The sequence below is a fragment of the Gadus chalcogrammus genome, unplaced genomic scaffold (assembly GCF_026213295.1).
Source record: "Gadus chalcogrammus isolate NIFS_2021 unplaced genomic scaffold, NIFS_Gcha_1.0 GACHA085, whole genome shotgun sequence".
Lineage (NCBI taxonomy): Eukaryota > Metazoa > Chordata > Actinopteri > Gadiformes > Gadidae > Gadus > Gadus chalcogrammus.
The window spans coordinates 52402-71933 of NW_026613520.1; the positions used below are offsets into that span (position 1 = coordinate 52402).

General features: G+C 43.1%; 1 protein-coding gene and 1 long non-coding RNA gene across 5 annotated transcripts; both read left to right on the forward strand.

The window, feature by feature from the left end:
* Positions 1 to 3462: 3462 nt before the first annotated feature.
* LOC130378526 (uncharacterized) lies at positions 3463 to 6810 on the forward strand. 4 transcript variants are annotated; one of them, XR_008894740.1, is made up of 7 exons: positions 3463 to 3610; positions 4395 to 4452; positions 4724 to 4774; positions 4846 to 4889; positions 5148 to 5211; positions 5298 to 5383; positions 5593 to 6810. It is a non-coding gene; the product is annotated as an uncharacterized LOC130378526 (long non-coding RNA). The 4 variants fall into 4 exon arrangements; XR_008894742.1 differs by having other exon boundaries at positions 5303 to 5383; XR_008894739.1 differs by having other exon boundaries at positions 4846 to 5211.
* A 3620-nt stretch (positions 6811 to 10430) lies between these two features.
* Positions 10431 to 19312, forward strand: LOC130378524 (CD209 antigen-like protein D). The gene is made up of 7 exons (XM_056585256.1): positions 10431 to 10619; positions 11644 to 11793; positions 12036 to 12107; positions 18036 to 18086; positions 18323 to 18465; positions 18917 to 19017; positions 19102 to 19312. Exons 1-7 carry the CDS (start codon positions 10532 to 10534, stop codon positions 19265 to 19267), a joined length of 771 nt encoding a protein of 256 aa, XP_056441231.1. The 5' UTR covers positions 10431 to 10531; the 3' UTR covers positions 19268 to 19312.
* The last annotated feature ends 220 nt before the right edge of the window (positions 19313 to 19532 follow it).

Here is a 19532-nt window from a genome sequence, read left to right on the forward strand (position 1 = left end):
GTCTGTGTGGTAAGGTAACCTAGGCGACCGGTTTGTGTGGCAGCGCGAGTATATGGAAACAGACGTAGCACTGGAGGCAGCAGTTATCGTCACAGTAGTCACCGAAGTCTAGCCTACTTTCATTTTCCATGCCCACTGTTCTTCATGTTGTACGCTGAGGACAATAAATCACAACGAGCCATAGGACTGTTTGCTTATTGAAAAGGGAACTGTTGCAGACTTTTACCCTGAGCGTGTTAAGTAGCTCTTTCCCTGGAACTAGCAGGAATGGTTACGGCTGTGTGTGGACTGAACATGCGCAAACATTTTTTTTTTCATAAATCAATCCGCGGATCATGCGTGTGCCGAACCGAAATAGATGATCCGAACGGATCACGGATCAATGATGATCCGTTGCACCCCTACAATGAAGTGTTTTGGCTGTGGGAAAGAGGGGCACTTGGCGAGAGGCTGTCCAGAAAAGAGGCAGGGGGTGGAAGCCCAGGAGCCACAGGCTGCACAGGCAGAGAGACAGGCTGAAGTAGTAGAGAGACAGGATGTAGTGGCAGAGGCAGTGCTCCAGGTTGTAGATGTGGAAGAAGGGAGGTCAGATGTAGTGGCAGAGGTGGTGGCTGCCGAAACAGGGGAGCAGGCAGGCAGTGAGGGGGGGTCAGAGGAGGCCGCAGCCCAGCGGCCAAATACAGATTCTCAGCAGGAGGGAGGGCAGCCCTCTGCTTCTACTTCTTCGTCTAATATAGTCATAAGTGCACCCACTCAGACTAGTGTTGAGGGAGAGGATGAAGAGGAAATGAACGTTGATACTTTAACAACTGACGGGGAGACAAGAATAAGAGATGATGAAAATTTGTTTAAAGTGCCAAGGACAAAGAGAAAGACAAGGTCACAAGCAAAAGGGACAAGGTCAAAAAAAAAGGTAGTGCAGGATAGTGGGACAAATGGAGGCTCTGACACAGATAGTGATTTAGAGTCATCTAATTCATCTTTAGCTGATGGTCAAAAAGCCAATGGTTACAGTTTGGAGCAAATTCGTAGTTTCCTCGAGAAGATGAAAGGACGACGGGCTGTCAATGTAGGGGAGGTTTTCCCAAACCGCTCCTTGTTTGTTGAATCAGCTAAATGGTTGATCAGACACGGAGGCGCTGATGGTGTTATGGACACGGAAGTGTATAGACTCAGAAAGATTGTGCAAAGAGTGAACGCAGAAATCAGCAATGATCAAGAGGAAATACTTTTTTATTGTTTCATTACTCTTGCTGTACTTATGGCTAGTTTGAGAATCTCATCTCTTAATTTAAATGGAGCGAGAGATGCTAAAAAAAGAGCTTTGTTTTTTGAACTTGTAAAATTAAAGGGCATAGACATTTCTTTTTTACAAGAAACACACACCACTGCGGACATTGAAGTCGAGTGGAAACGAGAATGGGATGGCAATATCGTTTTTAGTCACAATAGCAATTTGAGTGCTGGAGTGGCAATTCTCTTTGCAAAAAACTTTTTGCCAGTATCGTTTGACTTTGAAGAAATTATAAAGGGAAGACTTCTTAAAGTCACTGCACGATATGAAAAAAACACCTTTACATTGTTAAATGTCTATGCCCCTGTTAACCCACAAGAAAGATGTTGTTTTTTTAAATAAATTAGCAGACACTCTTTCAGGCTGTGCTCAAACTGATTTCCTAATCCTAGGGGGTGATTTTAATTGCACTGTGGATGATTTAGACAGAAATCATTTGGAGCCAAATTTACAGTCAAGGAAGTTTCTAAAAAGAATTATTGCAACCTATGAGTTGAGTGATGTGTGGAGATCCAAACATGGAAACTGCAGGCAATATTCATGGTCTCATGCCAGAGATAATTATATTACTCTAGATTAGATCGTTTTTATTGTTTTAATCATCATTTGCAGATTTTTAAAAAATGTTTTTTGAGTCCATTAGGTTTCTCAGATCATTTTTTATTTGTGGGAACTGTTTTTATAAACAGGGTTAAACCTAAAAGTGCCTATTGGCACTTTAATATCTCACTTTTGAATGATTGTACTTTTAAGAAATGCTTAACCTTTCTTTGGGAAGAATGGAGGTGTAAGAAGCATGAACATTCATCCCTCCAGCAATGGTGGGACTTAGGAAAGGTGCGGGTTAAGCAGTTTTGTATACAGTACAACTTAAATGTTACTCGAGAGGCGGCTCAATCTATTAAAAACCTAGAGACCAGTGTTGTGGAGCTCCAGGAATTGAGTAATTCTACTGGAGACCAATCACATCTTAAAGCTTTCAACGACAAAAAAGCTGTTTTGGCAGACCTGCTGGGAGTAAGGGCCCAGGGTGCTTTGGTCCGATCTAGGTTTAGAAACCTAGTAGAAATGGATGCTCCTTCAAAATTTTTCTTTAATTTAGAAAAAAAGAATGGCCAAAACAGAATAATTAATTGTATTCAATCAGCTGACGGCATAGAGCTCACTCAGTCGGATGATATAAGAAAGAGGGCTGTGGATTTTTACACAGTGCTCTATAACTGTCAGTACACTGAGTTTGACCAGAGAGGAGAGTTGTTTTTTGACCAGCTCCCTCAGTTGTCAGAAGATAACAATGCTAGCTTAGAGCAACCACTGTCTCTGCAGGAATTGCAGGGGGCGCTCATGAGCACAGCTAATGGGAAAGCCCCAGGAATTGATGGTCTACCTGTGGATTTTTATAAGTGTTTTTGGTCCGCGATCGGGGTGGACTTGCTAGAAGTCATAAATGACAGCTTGGCTGCAGGAAAGCTTCCTCTAAGCTGTCGTAGAGCAGTCCTCACTCTGCTACCTAAGAAGGGAGACCTGTCAGAAATTAAAAACTGGAGGCCGGTCAGTCTGCTATGTGCGGATTATAAAATTTTATCAAAAGCACTAGCAAACCGTCTGAGAAGAGTAATTGGAAATGTAATTCATATCGACCAATCTTACTGTGTCCCTGGCAGGTCGCTAAAAGACAACATCTCCTTAATAAGAGACTACTTACAGATCTCCAAAACCTTAGGCTTGAACTTCGGTCTGATTTCCCTAGATCAGGAAAAAGCTTTTGATCGAGTGGAACATCAGTATCTTTGGGAAACGTTGGGTGCTTTTGGTTTCTCTCCTGTTTTTACCAACAAGATTAAAGTCCTCTATAATCAAATTGAAAGCGTGCTCAAAATAAATGGTGGCTTAACTGCCTCTTTTGCAATCAAGAGAGGTATTCACCAGGGATGTGCATTGTCAGGCATGCTATACTCCTTAGCTATAGAACCCTTTTTGTCAAAAATAAGGAAAGCCTTGAGTGGGGTAAAATTGTCTGTAAATTGTGTACCGTTGCATCTGTCGGCATATGCTGATGATATTATTGTGGCAGTAAATAATGATGGTGATGTGGAAAAATTAATGAAGATTATAGAGTCCTTTGAAAATATGTCTTCATCTAAGGTCAACTGGGCTAAAAGCAGTGCTCTTTTAAGTGGGAATTGGCGAGAAGGGTCCAGCTGCAGGCTTGGGCGTTCCCGTCATGACACAAAAACGCCCATCGGGCGTTCCCGTCATGACACAAAAACGCCCATCAGGCGTTCCTGTAGCGTTTCATCGATCACTCAAGAAGAGGTGAGTGAGTTTCGCAAGGCATGCTGGGTATGCTACCCTTCCTTTTTTGGCGGTTTTACCTCGTAGTAACTTTCCAGAAAAACGAAAGGGTTATGATCAGAGATTATGTCAGTAAGTATGATATTGTTTAATTGACAACATTGGCTGTGAAGTATTCTCATTTAAATCACTGATAAGCTGTGGTATCGTTGTATCCGAATTCGAATCGGATATAAATACTCGTGACAAGCATGGTTCGGTGGCAGCGAATGCTATGCTATCGTCCATAAACGTTGAATATACTATTCAGAAATCAGCAACGTTTAAGACGGTTTGTAGGTAGAGGGTAAAGTTTGCAGCGAAGGCTTTGCCGATTATTTTACTGTGAGGTTAACATTACCAAAGTACATTGTTAAGTTGGATGTTAAGGTGTCAGCTGGCATGGTAAGAGGCATGAAATCGCGGCCACTCTGCTTCGTTGTGGTGACACACGCATCGGATTAAACTGTGCATGTAAACGTACTAGTACGTCTAAACTAACTAGTATGTTTACATGCATGGCATATCAAAGAATTCTGTCAGTTCGGTCGCGGCGCAACGAATGAATAAAGATCGTTAGCACTCTGAAAAACAGATGACAGATGTGCCCTCAGTTACTACTTTATTACCTCGTTGATGACCAACGTTTAGGAAAACATGTACTTTTAATTCACCCTTGGGTGAAATCGAAGCGTAGTGTGTACTGAATGCGTGTTGATGATGATGCATATGAATTGCAACTTACACGTCTTCCAAACCTTTTCAGTACCCTGGCACATGCTTTGTCCAATGGACCATGGAAGGGACTTTACTTGGCTGACGAGGTAAAACGTGTGGCTGGCGCACGATTCATTGCATCTCGTAGAGTAGCATTCACTGGTAGACAGGCAGGCCTCTAGATTGTTTATTATGATTTAATGAAGTGTTCCTATGTGACGCTCATGGGCCCTGGTTGCTGCTAAATGCTTGTTGAAAGTGCATTGTGCACTTTTTGTATGTAGTTACAAAATGAGGGTGGATATCACTTTATAGTTTATAGGCATTATATACTAATAAGAATCATTGACAAATCACATTCCCCTTTTACCACCACAGGACGCACCTCACCAGTATCAGAGCAACAGCTGTGGGGTGTTTATGCTGATGGTGAGATGCATTATTTTCAGAAATTATGACTAGTTTGCAAAACAACTAACTCATTTGCATGTTAATTTCAGTACGCAATGTATTCTACCCTCAAAAGCAATATGATTTCAGTGAGGTGAGTTCTTTCTAATCTCAATCAGATGTGTAGCATGAAATATAAGGCTTTTAATAATTTAGTCATCCTTACTGGAGGCTACAATTAACATGCATCATAGGTCATACACATTACTTTGTCTTCAGGTACTGCACTTACGGGAGGAGATGGCTACATCTTCACAATAATTTACACTGCCATAGTACACTGCTAAACAGTACTGTAACATGGATTTGTATTGGGCTATGAAGTCATTTAAAGCATAATTTTACTTTTCAGGGGGACATGCTCTCTATCAGGAGGTGGTGGTTTGACAGCTGTTGGAGACCTTTATGCTTGAAAGGTTTATATACTGTGTCCATGTTGCTATTTACTTATTTCTGGTGCTCACGAAGATCGTAGCCAATACACTTGTCTCTCCGTCTCTAGGCTAGCCCTGCAGAACTAGCTGGCTCCTTCTCACCCTCTCCATCTCCCCATCTCAGTCACACCTTCCAATCACTAAGCAGTGAAAGGTATTACATACTATGTCCATACTTTTCTATTTACGCATATTCTCTCTTGCTCTTTCTCAGACTTTTGATCGATCAGTGATTGCCTTTTTGTTTAATGGTGTGGGTAGTGTTGGTCTGGGCTTGTGTGATTGAAGGTTGATCATAATCCCTGTTTCTCTCCCTCTCTCTCGCTCTCCTTCACTCTTTTTTGGCTCTCTCGCTCTCTCTAGCCCTGCAGGACTAGCTGGCACACCAAGCTCACCCTCTCCATCTCCCCATCTCAGCTACACGCTCCAATCTGGCACAACAGAGGACAGGCCATTCTTACCACCCGAAGTCCTTCAGCAAATTGTACAAGAGACGCTGAGACTGGACATGGCGATGCTTGGCGTGTTCAACAGGGTTTCAAACACATTCCGAGAACTTATCAAGCCTCTCCATCATTCCATATATATAAATGACAGTTTGGCAGGGGACATTAAGCTTAATAAAGACAATCTCATATACATAACGGTTAGAAAGATGTACAACAATGCAGGCTGTGTCAGTGGCCTTGCGCTACGCCTCAAAGGCTTCTCAAAAAAGAAGAATTGGCCTAGCGCACCCCTGGTACTGAGGCACGTTGTATATGCCAGGTTTGTCATAAAAGATGTCTGCCTAGCATAATGTTCTTTTATTACTCCTTTTTCGTTTTATTTGGGACGTCTTTTTTTGCAATCCCTTTCATTTGTAAATGTACATACTACTGTAGTAAATGTATCTGCCCAGAAATGCTGGTATTTTATTACTCCTTTCTTTTTTGTTTTTGTGACAAATGCTATACGATGTATGTAACATACATTTGTGCCTACGATGTATGTTGTAAGGTTAATTGTTACAGAGCAATTACTGTATTTTGTCTTTATTGAAAACATTCAGTGGGAAAAGTAAGTGAACACTTGGAGTCAAATGGCCTACTGTTTGAGCCTTCATAGTGTCTGGTAACTGGATTTGAACTGCATAATGTCCCAAGTGTTATTTTAATCTATTAATTATTTAATTTGGGCATATTCTTAAACTATACCAAACATCTCACTTATACCTAATACACTACCTATACTAACCCAGAAGATAATGAACATGAGATCATGGAGCCTCCCTCCCTGTAATGATCGGGTTGCATCAAGTTTGATGCAAAGTTTGGGCCGAGATTCGACACATAAAAGTAAGCTAACATTCTGTAGGCCTAGCTGGCTAACGTACCCGTATTACGAGATCGAAGAAGAAGGGGGCGCTAACGTCAGTTTTATGCTGCCCATACTACTAGATCGACGAAGAAGAACGGGGCGTTCCAGCCTGCGTAAACGAGAACGCCCAACACACGAGAACGCAGGGGGGGGCGTTTTAGTCTGCGTGAACGGGAACGCCCACGACACGGGAACGCCCATTTGTGTCTGCAGTCGGATGATATTGGAATTGGCATGGGAGGGTACCTAAGTTACCTGATGGGATTTTCTGGGAAAGACATGGCATCAAGTATCTGGGAGTGCAACTGGGTGATGACTCTGCAGAGAAAAGGAACTGGGAGGGAGTGGTGGAGAAGATGGAGGGCAGGCTGGGGAGGTGGCGCTGGCTATTGCCCAGGATGTCATACAGAGGCAGATCAATCATTATTAACAACCTGGTGGCCTCTTCTCTGTGGCACCGGCTAGCTGTGTTGGAGCCTCCTGCAGGTCTTTTGGGGAGATTGCAGAGTATTATTGTTGACTTTTTTTGGGACAAGCTCCATTGGGTCCCACAAAGCATATTATTTCTACCTAAAGAAGAGGGAGGACAGGGCATAGCAAGTCTAGCAAGCAGGAAAGCAGCTTTCAGGTTACAGTTTTTACAAAGCTTTCTATACGGACCACAAAATCTGCCGTGGAGACAAGTAGCTGGAATTGTTTTTGGTTGGGTTGGAGGTTTAGGTTTTTGGAAAAACGTTGTTTTCTCTGGACTGTTCTTGCTTCAATCTAAACGTTTTAACACCTTTTTATCTAAGTGTTTTGAAAACATGGAGTGTGATGGAGGCTGGTTGCTTAGAAGCCACATCCTCTTTGTACTGGCTGCTAAGGGAGCCCATTCTAAAGGGGGCTCGTCTAGCGGCTGCATGGGAGGAGGTGCCAAACATGACTGGATTATTGAAGAAGAAGGAGATAACAACTGTCCAGGAGTTGTTGCAGCTGGCTGGTGCTCAGGTGGACAATGCAGAAAACGTGGCGGGAAGACTGGCAGTCCGATCCACACGTGTGGTGGGACGTAGACTGGACGGTTTTAAGCAGGCCTTGTCCTCAGAGGACAGAGCTCTTCTGACTGGATGGTTTAAAGGAGACTTAACACCTGATCATAGTGACCCTTTCCCTAAGATATGCATCCGGCCTTTTGGGAAGGACTGTGAGGCTTTGGGTCCTCTGCTGGACAGGCAGGAGTGGATGTCCATGGACTCTGCGAGTGGAAAGTCCCTTTACATGGGATGTGTGAAAGCTTCAAATAAGGAAAAACTTAAAGGCAAGACTGAAACTCCCTGGAGGGATCATCTCAGAGTAAAAGCTGAGGTCAAACCAGCATGGAGTACACTGTACAAGGCTCCAGTCACAAAAAACATTGGGGACTTGCATTGGCGTGTTTTACATGGAATCATAGCAGTCAATGCTTTTGTCTCTATTCTAAACCCTAGTGTGTCGGATAAGTGTCTCTTCTGTAACCTGAGGGAAACCATTTTTCACTGCTTTGTTGACTGTTCACGACTGATTCCACTGTTCCAAAACCTGAGGTCCGTTTTGTCTTTGTTCAAAGAAAAATTTAGCAAACAGTTGTTCATATTTGGTTTCTCCTATAGGAAAAACAAAAAGAAGAAAGGCAAGCTCCTGAATTTTCTTTTTGGTCAAGCCAAGATGGCCATTTATTTAAGCAGGAGGGAAACGATAGATGGAGGCCAGAGACGTGATTGTGTGTCAATTTTCAAGTGTCTTGTTAGAGCCCGTATACGGTTTGAATATAATTATTACGCAAAGATGGAGGATGTGGATACGTTTAAAGGTGTTTGGGACAGTGAAGGCATCCTTTTCTCTTTAAAAGACCCAGACATTACCTTTACAGATCTGTTGCTTTAGTTTGTTTTTAATTTTTGGTTTTTGTCTCTTCTGTTTTTTTTTTTTTTCTTTTTGTTTTTATTTATTTTATTGTGTGTTGTGTGTGTCTGTGTTTTTGTTTTTGTAAAAATATGTAAATAAATAAGCGGTTTTAAAAACTCAAACTCTCTCTCTCTCTCTCTCTCTCTCTCTCTCTCGTGTGTAAAGTGGGTCAGTAAGTGCTTCGATTCTACTTACAGTCAGGGCCTTCAACGATGAAGATGTACACCAAAAGTGCAAAAATCCTTTAAGTACATATAAAACAAAATCATGAAATAACTAAAGTAACGGCTTTTAGGTGTTACACTATAAAGACAAGAGATAGCGATGGATAGAGGATATCTCTCAGATAGCACTTGTTATGCTACCATTACATCTGCACATTATTACGTCTCCTATTGCACTCCTACCATCCCTGGAGAGGGATCCCTCTTCTGGGTTCCTTCTCCAGGTTCCCTGATATTAGGGGGGGTTTCCCTGCCCTTTGGGGGGCTAGGGTCAGAGGGTGTCCTTTAAGAAGCAGCCTGCGAAGCCCTTCAGATCTCTGGTCCAGGGCGTTCTAACCTGTTTGACCTGATGGGGATGTGGTGTTTCAAGGCTGCTCGGACGGCCGGGGAGTTTCCCCCACAGAGCCATCCCCCCAAATACAGACATGTTGCCCTGGCTGAGAATATATTGTGAAATACACACACACACCACACACCACACACCACACACCCACACACACACACACGCACACACACACACACACACGCACACACACACACACACACACACACACACACACACACACACACACACACACACACACACACACACACACACACAGACCACAGATTACAAGACTCAGGGTGTAGCGTCCTATAGCTCTACGTATCTGGATATGCAGCGGTGCAAAGGAGGAAATGAAGATAAATAAGTTTCTTCATTGCTATTAGTATGTAAGCCTTATAATGAAGGTTTAATAAAATAATTTTCAACAGCTTGATTTTTTATTATCCTTCATTCCCATAACTATATTAGCCTTGTTATAAAGGATAATGATGATAGTTTGATGATATTCTCTTGCAATACAAAATAGCTTGTTGAATAGATCTGGTTAAGATTATCTGGTTCAGTGAGATCTATTCTAGTTTCCCAACAGCCGAACACTAACATGTTGCCCTGGCTTGTAAATATTTTACTTAAAATAAAATTAGTATGGACTGAATTGAGAATAGTGTTGGTCTACAAGTGTCCATCACAGCTTGCACAACAGCAAAGGTGTGTGTGTGTGTGTGTGTGTGTGTGTGTGTGTGTGTGTGTGTGTGTGTGTGTGTGTGTGTGTGTGTGTGTGTGTGTGTGTGTGTGTGTGTGTGTGTGTGTGTGTGTGTGTGTGTGCGTGTGTGCGTGTGTTTATGAGGCCTTGCTCCTGGGATAAGTACATTTACCTTTCACTTGTCCTGGCACAAAAGTCACTCTTCCGATTGTCATTTTACAATAGTAATAATTGTTCATGTTGTTTGCGAACGGAGAATGCAGAATTCAGACGAACAAACAGTTGCAATAATTCACACCATGTCAACCACATCACTAAAACAGCCATAACCCTCCTCTCACACACACACACAAACATACACACAGACACAGACAACGTCAACAAACCAAACTAATTCTGCCGTTCCCATAATGTGGTGACTTAAGTTGTATTCAAATATGAATACAAATCTGTAGTTGGCTCCTAGACATGTCCACTACGCTGTCTGCTATATTATACCTATGTACGTTGTATATTTATATTCAATGAAAAATAATCTTGTGTCTGTTTGTGCTTGCAGGAGTCCGTGTGTCAACTGAAGACATCTGATAAGAGTGTCTTCACTCTGATAAGAGTGTCACCACTGTCACTTCCTGACACTGATGATATCAGATTGCAGGCTGACGACTCCTCAGAATTAAAACATGCAACGTGTTTTTTCCAGCTGATATAGCAGAACCGACTCCTGAGAGCAGACGTATCTGAAGCTGTCAGGGAGGAACCATGGCTACCATCTCTGAACCGGACCCTGGACTCTCTGAGGAACCTGAGGACACGTCTTTGGACCGGAGGGAGCGCAAGAGAAGATTTGGTAGGTGCCCTTTAGAGAGAAGTTAAAATAGATAATCCATTAAAAAAACGTCTTTTCATCTGCAAACATTTGAAATGTACTTTTAGAAAACGTTTTTAGCCAAAGGGACCGACCTGATGAACCAGCGACCCTACAGACAGATTTATTCTCCTAATTAACGACATGTGTGTGTTGTAGACAAAAAGCGCACATTAACCTTACTATACGTGTGATTACTCCCATGAGTTACGGACTACTGATAGGCATCTCAAGTAGTTGTGTGTTTCATGATATATGTTCGTTATATACGTGGAACAGAGTGGAGAGTGACTTTAGGGAGCAGAGCACAAGTTTAGTTTTTTCATTACTTATTATTAATGGTAGTGCAACGTGACATTAGAGTGACTATGGTTTATTTATCAACAATTTTGTCTTTTAATAATGCTCATTTAACTGAAGTGATATCAGGTGTACTTATGAATTTAACATAATTCTATAAAGTTTGTCATTAATATGAATGAACATATCTTAAATTATCCCACAATACATGTCCTCATATTTTCTGTGCGGGCCGATGTGAAAGACACTGGTGACACTCAGGCCATATGTTGTCCCCCCTTCATTACTGCATGTATACGTATGTATTTCTATGTGTATTACTGTATACCTATGTGTGCGTATATGTCAATAATGAGGGAATAATAACATGTATGCTAGAGACCAGTACTTGCTGTGCTTAAGTGTGTTCTAAACACGAGAGCCACAGTACCAGTCATCACTTACTGAGGTGTTCTCAGTAGAGGTCTTCAGGTGTTTCTTCAAGACGGGGAGGGATTCTGCAGACCGTAGGGAGTCTGGACTGTGAATGACAGCCACACAGTATGAATATATCTGTGTGCACATTACTCTGTGTGTCCGTGTGCATGTGCTTGAGTGCGTTCGTGAGTCTGTGTGCAGTAGAAGAAAAACATTTCCTTACACTGATTGTATCAGAGTGCAAGCTGATAATTGGTCAGAATGAAAACAAGTGACGTTGTTTTTCCAGCTGGTAGAGCAAAGAAGAAGGCTAAGTCCAGACGCCGTGGAAGCCGTCAGAGAGTAACAATGGTCACCATCTCTGAACCGGACCCTGGACTCTCTGAGGAACCTGAGGACACGTCTTTGGACCGGGAGGAGACCAGGAAGAGAAGATTTGGTAGGTGCCCCTTTATAGAGAATTTAAAATAAATAATCCAGTCCAAAACAATGATCCAAAAAAGTATGATTTCCTCCAAATACATTTAAGGTTTTTTTTGCCAAAGTGACCGTGTGTGTGTGTGTGTGTGTGTGTGTGTGTGTGTGTGTGTGTGTGTGTGTGTGTGTGTGTGTGTGTGTGTGTGTGTGTGTGTGTGTGTGTGTGTGTGGGGGTGTGTGTGTGTGTGTCCTAGTCCTGAACAGCTCTATGGTTTCACATCACTGTCATTGTGAGCATCGGACTGCTGAGTATCCTCCTCATCTCCCTGCGCTTCAGTGAGTCTAAATCCTATCCTCCTGAATAGAATTACAATACAGTATAATCATATCATTGATTGTATTATTAGCAATGATAATGTTAAATATTGTTTTTGTTAGATTTAGTGATAATAATAGGGTTAGCACACATACACCGCACGCACACCCATAAACACAGCATACACACACACAAACAATCCACACATACGTGCACGAACACACAAGCACATGCACACACACTGCACACACAGGCGTGCTGATGCAGGCGTTTCAAGACAAGGGCAGCGCAGGACACCGCCTACACACACACCACACACACATGCACACACACACGCACACACATGCACGTGCATACACACACTGCACACACGCGGATGCAGATGTTTCAAGACAACGGCAAGATTGAGATAACAGCCCCGCCGTCGACACACTCTCCCACCTGAGCCTTATGTCCATCAAAGACACTTTTTTGCAAAACCTTATTTTTCTTTAAATATTCTCCATCTCCTTGAGCCTCCAGAAATGTCTTGGGATATTGAAATCCCCCCTCCCCCCTGCCGACTCTATTAGTTGTTTTATTTTTCTTATGTTTTATGTGTAGGCTATGTGTGACTATAGGCTACTGCTGCTTGTCTTGGCCAGATCAATGAAGAGGTGTTTAATCTCAATGACGCATTCTTCTGTTAACAAAAAAAAAACATCTCTCACGTCAGGTAGCCAATGTACAATCTGTAATCTAGCCCTCACAACCCTCCCCCCTCACCCTCCCCCCCCCCACACAAGCCTGTGCTTTAGTTCACTATAGTTAGGTAGGTTGCTGCCTTAGCTGTTGTAACATGAACACATTTTTCAGCTGTTTGTTATTATTATTTCCAACTAACCAATAGTAGTTGCCATCCATTTTTTTTAGTATCAATGCACTTTGAGCCCTGAATAACAGTAAAAGCTATTGAATGATTGATTTGCATGCATAGTCTACTACACTTTCCATTAAACAAATCCCCCTGTAACCCAACAGTTAGCTGAACATTATATGGTCGCATCCTTCCACTCCCTGTTTTCTCACCCTGTTTAAACAAGAAATCAACTGCATTTGTCCCAGTGTTTGTGCTATGGGAAATTAAAGGTCCCATGGCATGCTACTTCATGGATGCTTTAATATAGGTATTAGTGGGCCCCAAACACAGTATTTGAAGATGTTCCTGAAATTCAGCCGTGGTGCAGAATTACAGCCACTACGAGCCAGTCGCACATTGAGCTTACCCAAAATGTGCCGTTTCTGTGTCAGTAGCTTTAACGCAAATGAGGAGGAGAGAGGCGGGTCAAGAAGGAGGGTGGGGGTGTGGCCCTGAGCAGCTTGAGGCCACGGTACCATGCGCTCTGCTTACAGTGGATGTTTCACAATGACGAAGCATACAACAATCAATCCCTTTCTCCTCAATGTCATGGTTCATGTACTTCAGGGAGTCAAAGCCAAAGTTCCTTTCCCCCAATTCCTTCTCAACCATGGCGGAGATAACCCCAACTACAGTCTGGTTGTGGAATTACTAGGGACGTCAAAGATCCGACGTTTTATGCGCCATAGCATCAAAGCAGAACGGTTATCCAAACTACAAAGCACCACACATGTGGCGCTCGCATGGTCGTAGCTCATTGTCTGATTGGCATGCCGAATTTTCTGGGCGGGCCAGTCAGAGAAAGGGGAGGTAACTTGGCCCCTTATGACGCCCATATGGGGCCACATTACAAATCAGCGCCCCTTAGCTTCCATTTTTTTTAGAGGCGAGCAGGATACCTAGTGCTCGTTTTACACCGAACGCAAGTTTTAGCCACTGGGAGACGATAGGCAGGCTAGGGGAACTCATATTAATGTTAGAAAACCTCATAAAGGGAGATTTTCATGCCATGGGACCTTTAAGCAATAAAATACACTCTCCTTCTCCAGTATCGTTCGCGACACCCTTCTTCTTCGTCTTTTCTTTAATTTGTCTCTAACTCATGCTCTAATCTTTCATTGATCGATTCTTCGGATGTTGTGAATGCAACAGAATAGATATGATGCATCGTTGCAGTAACATTTAAGATGATGGCGATGAGTTCTGCCCGTTCTGCCTCCGTGCTGTCTGCGGTCAAACAAAACAAACTACAGTGTCAGCGGCCGCACTTATCCCGCCTCTTGCGAACTTCGACCATGCGTCCAATCCCGCCCTTTGCAAGGCCACCCCCCTAGATTCTGCTGATGTCTGAACGACATCGATGCCCGCAAATAAAGCATCAAGTGTGAAAAACCCTCAGGGTCGAATCTTCTGATATACAAATACGGCAAACTTAAAAATATTATGCTTGCTTCATGAAGTTAGGAGAAAATTGTTATGCTTGCTTCGTTACGTTATAGGTGAACCAATATATTATACGTTGTAACATTATAGGCAATTCTTTTTTTTTATATTTAATTATATTACATTATGCGCTCAGAAATTAAATAGAATATCGACAGTAACATTTAAGATGATGGCGATGAGTTCTACCCGTTCTGCCTCCGTGCTGAACGGGCAGTTTCATATTATTAGCTATGGGTTTAAAAACTACTAGAGGTTGAGCGCAGGCAACGCACACACGGACACTCTAGTCTTACTTCTATATAATAGCAGGCCTGTCGCACCAGTTACTCAAGTTGGTCAGTGTGCACGTGCCAAGCAGCCTGCAGCTCTCACACACACACAGCACACGCAAACGCATACATACACCGCAAGCACGCACATACACACCGCATCCACACACACCGAACAAACACACCACACACATACGCAGCGGTGCACAAACATACACGGAATCACACACACACGCACGCACACACACCACTAGCCAATACAAAGGCAGCGACACACTCGCCCAGGTAAGAGGTTATGTTTTAACCGTAACGGCTCCGCCATCGACACACGCGCAGGTAAGAACAAACACGCACGCACACACACCGCAGCGACACTCGCCCAGGTAACACGTTATGTTTTCAAACATAACGGCTCCGTCATCGACACACGCGCCCAGGTAAGACCACACACGCACACACCGCGACTCGCCCAGGTTAGACGTTATTTTTTTAAACATCTTACTGCTATAGAATAGCAGGCCTGTCGCACAGGTGAAGGTGCGTCCACACCAAGCGCGAAGGGGCGACATGACTCCATACAAATTCAACGTAGAGACTCGATCAAAGGCCGGGCCTTTGATCAAGCGTTTATGTTCTTTTTGTCTCATTGCTTTATTGGGCTAATCTGAGGAGAAATCTATGCCATAAACAGAAATATTATAGGCCTTTATTAAACGGGTCTTCTCAATGCCGTGGAACGCTCCGTTCACTTGCATGGGTAGTAGTCCGGTAACTTGTCAACCCCAGCGGCAGACTATTTCACTGCTGATCAACACTACGAATGCTGGTAACGAATAAATTGTGAAAAGACACACCATGTGAAGTTATTTTCCAAATAAGATTTGAAAAACTTTGGAAGTTTATTTAGAACACTATTTACATGGTTTCGGAGTAGTACACTTTGACATTTGAATACAGTTCAGCGAGAAAGGCGACGAAGAATAAGAAGGGGGCGTTCCAGTCTGCGTGAAGGGGAACCCCCACCACACGAGAACGCCCATTTGTGTCTGCAGTGGGATGATCATAGATATATATATAGGGTGACCAGATTTGAGTTTGTGAAAAAGAGGACACTTCGTCGCGGGGGGGGGGGGGGGGGGGGGGGGGGGCGAAAACATGAGTATTTTTTCTTTAGTTCGTCCGTTCGTACTTCAGTGGGGGTTTCATTCCGTCTATACATGGCACCTTCTCAACGAGCACATGAGATCGGTCGCCCAATGACAGACTCTCTCTACAGTCAGCTCGCGCAAGAAGGTGGAACGTAAGGGAGATACCATTTCCAGAACTTGGAAGGCCGTAATAACCATAGACATATACAATGGTAATAACTAGTAGGTTATGTGAAAGACCCAGAAACACAAATATGCGACGAGGCAAAAAAAAATAAAAAGATAATAATAACAATAATATATATATTTATTTATTTTTGCGACGAGGCAAAATACCGGACGTTTTTGGAATCCCTGCCGGACGCATTTTTTAGGTCTCGAAAAGAGGACATGTCCGGGAAAAAGAGGACGTCTGGTCACCCTAATATATAGAACACTAGATACGTCACGGCAATGTTGAGCTCCGGTCGGCTGACGGCCACCGCGGCTGCCATCTTGAATGGGTCAACCCGCTGTCTAGTGCATTACACCATATGGAAAATTCATACAAAGATGTAGCAAATTTGAGCGGTGATGGCTCAGTGGATGACACTAAAAACATCATAGTTGATATTCCATGTTTGATTTTAAGTGGTAGTACGATTTTTTTTTTCCTCTATGTTATAGAAGAAACACACTTTTTAACACATGACATTTATATGTTAAAAAGTGTGTTATATATATATATATATATGTATATGTGTGTGTATATACACATATATATATACACATATATATGTATATATGTAACTATATATATATAGTTATATATAACTATATATAATTATAAAGTGATTCCCTCTGATCTGGTTTGTACTGAACGACGGTGTACACACTTGAAAGCAGCACAATGAACTGGCATTGTTTTTTTTTGAGAAATGAGCTGTGAACATATATATCTATGGCTGTCTGACAGTCTGAGAATACCTACTCAAGACCCACACAAGATGGCGGCTCCGTGTGCCGCGGCTGAGAGGGGCGTGGCGTATCTAGTGTTCTATATATATCTATGGGGATGATATTGAAATATTTGAACTTCACCGCGACATTCGTGTGATGACAGCCAATCAGCATTCAACGGCTACTGAGTGACATAACGTAACAGCCAATCAGCTTTCAACAGCGTGGCCACTGAGGGACGTAACGTAACAGCCAATCAGCGTTCAACAGCGTGGCCACTGAGTGACGTAACGTAACAGCCAATCAGCTTTCAACCGGCCAACCGTTCCCTGCAGTGCCGACCGGGTGAACCGCAGCATGGAGGAGAAGGGATTGTTGCCGTTTGCACTCCCGGAGCTCTATCTATAATAGTATATAATATGATATAAATGTAATGTATAATATTACGGCCAGAAGCTGTGTGAGCCTCCGGACGGCCGTAGCGCGTCGGGATTGGGCTTCGAGGGGTTTGTTTACCGGCGTTGCTAGGGTTACCGGTCCTGTGTGTTCCAACGGTTTATTAGCGGTGGTATCTAATAAATCGCTGTCTAATCAATACTTCATTCACTGCCTCTTCCATGGTCATTACGATATTATGGACCGACTGCGTCTGGTTCTCCGCCGTCCCTCCCTCTTCCACAACAGGTAAAGACATGCTACGGTGGTTATCTCGGCCGTGGTTCACAATGAATTGGCATGAAGCTCCGTTGGCGGGCAAAAGATGCTTGCTTCATAACGTAGAGAGGAAATTATTATGCTTGCTTCATTACGTTATAGCTGAACCTAAATGTTATACGTTGTAACATTATAAGTAAAATGTAATTATATTATGTGCTCATAAATGTGTTACATTATCGACTGGGGTTTCCACATTATAGCTATGGGTTTAATTACAACTAGAGGCTGAGCGTGCAATGCGCGCGCTCAACCTGTAATAATAGCAATGATAATGATCATCATTGTATTTGTTAGAATTTGTGTTAGGCCAACTAATATGAATAATTGTAACAATAGCAACGATAATGATATTGATAACTGTAGTTATTGCTATTTTAATTAGTATTAATATTATTAATACTAATAATATTAATTATTAGTATTAATAATTATGGACTTTGTGTTTGCTTGGCTGTGGGTCCTGTGATGCTTAGAGACGATGTTGTTCTGTTTTAGAGCTCATATCTTCTGTATTCCTCTGTCCTGTCCTAGACTCACCGTCACCCTGGAAAGAGGGGAGAGAGCACTTACTGGATGAACTCGGTGAGGGTTTTATCCAATTTATTAAATCAATCGCGTCATTAACATTCATTTCAAAAACACCCTCTGCTTCTGTGATTCATATTGTGGTCTACTAAGGTCAGGTTTCTATTGTCGTCTATTGAGGTCATGCTTCTATGTGGTCTGTTAAGGTCAGGTCTCAGGGTTGGGTGTCCGTAACGAAGACCGTAAGATAAGCTGTTCTCTGTTTGTTCAGGATGTTCTTTTACATTCAACAGATGAATTGACGCTTCAGGGCTGGATGCTTCACGACAAGAGTCTCTACCGTGTTTCTACTACTAAGAAGGGCTGGAGGGCCAGTAGAGAAGACTGTCAGAAGAGAAAGGCAGACCTGGTGGTCATCAACAGCAGAGAAGAACTGGTGTGTGTGTGTGTGTGTGTGTGTGTGTGTGTGTGTGTGTGTGTGTGTGTGTGTGTGTGTGTGTGTGTGTGTGTGTGTGTGTGTGTGTGTGAGCGTGCGTGCGGGAGAGACCAATTGTTTTTGTGAGTGAGTGAGTGATTAAGAAAGAGAGAGAGAGATGGAGAGAGAGAGAGAGAGAGAGAGAGAGAGAGAGAGAGAGAGAGAGAGAGAGAGAGAGAGAGAGAGAGAGAGAGATGGAGAGAGAGAGAGCAACATTGTGTGAGAGAGAGAGAGATTGTGTGTGTGTGTCTGTGTGTGTGTGTGTGTGTGGTGTGTGTGTGTGTGTGTGTCTGCGTGTGTATGTGTGTGTGTGTGGTGTGTGTGTGTGTCTGTGTGTGTGTGTGTGTGTGTGTGTGTGTGTGTGTGTTCATCTGTGTTGCATAACAACAGATGCTATTACCTTTGGAAACAGGCGTTTGTCAGCAGATTGATGGATACTTCCTGGATTGGACTGAGTGATCGAGAGAAAGAGGGGACCCACAAGTGGGTGGATGGTACCCCCATGACCTCAAGGTAAGGCTGAAGACTCTGTTCAGCAGCATCTCTTCTCTGAGAGTGACAGACTGACCTCCACTGTCTCCTCCTCGTGGTTCTCAGTTGGAGACACGTTAAACCACGCGATGACGGCGGAGCAAGAGACTGCGTCGTAGCAGGGGAGGACGGCTGGTCTGAAGAACCGTGTAACAGACTGCACCACTGGATCTGTGAGAAGGTCCTAGACCTGGATCATCTGGAGGCTGAGCGGAACAAAGAGGGTCCGTAGACTTTGTTTGTGTTCATGAGTGGAGAACGGTTCCTCCTTTCTGTTCTCTGTGCTGTCGATACAGTAAATACACTCTTTAAGAGTTGAGAGGTTGTTGGATGTGTTTAGGTCTACCAAGGTCAGGGTTCTATTGTGGTCTACTGAGGTCAGGTTTCTATTGTGGTCTACCAAGGTCAGGTTTCTATTGTGGTCTACCAAGGTCTGGTTTCTATTGTGGTCTACTGAGGTCAGGTTTCTATTGTGGTCTCCTAAGGTCAGGTCACAA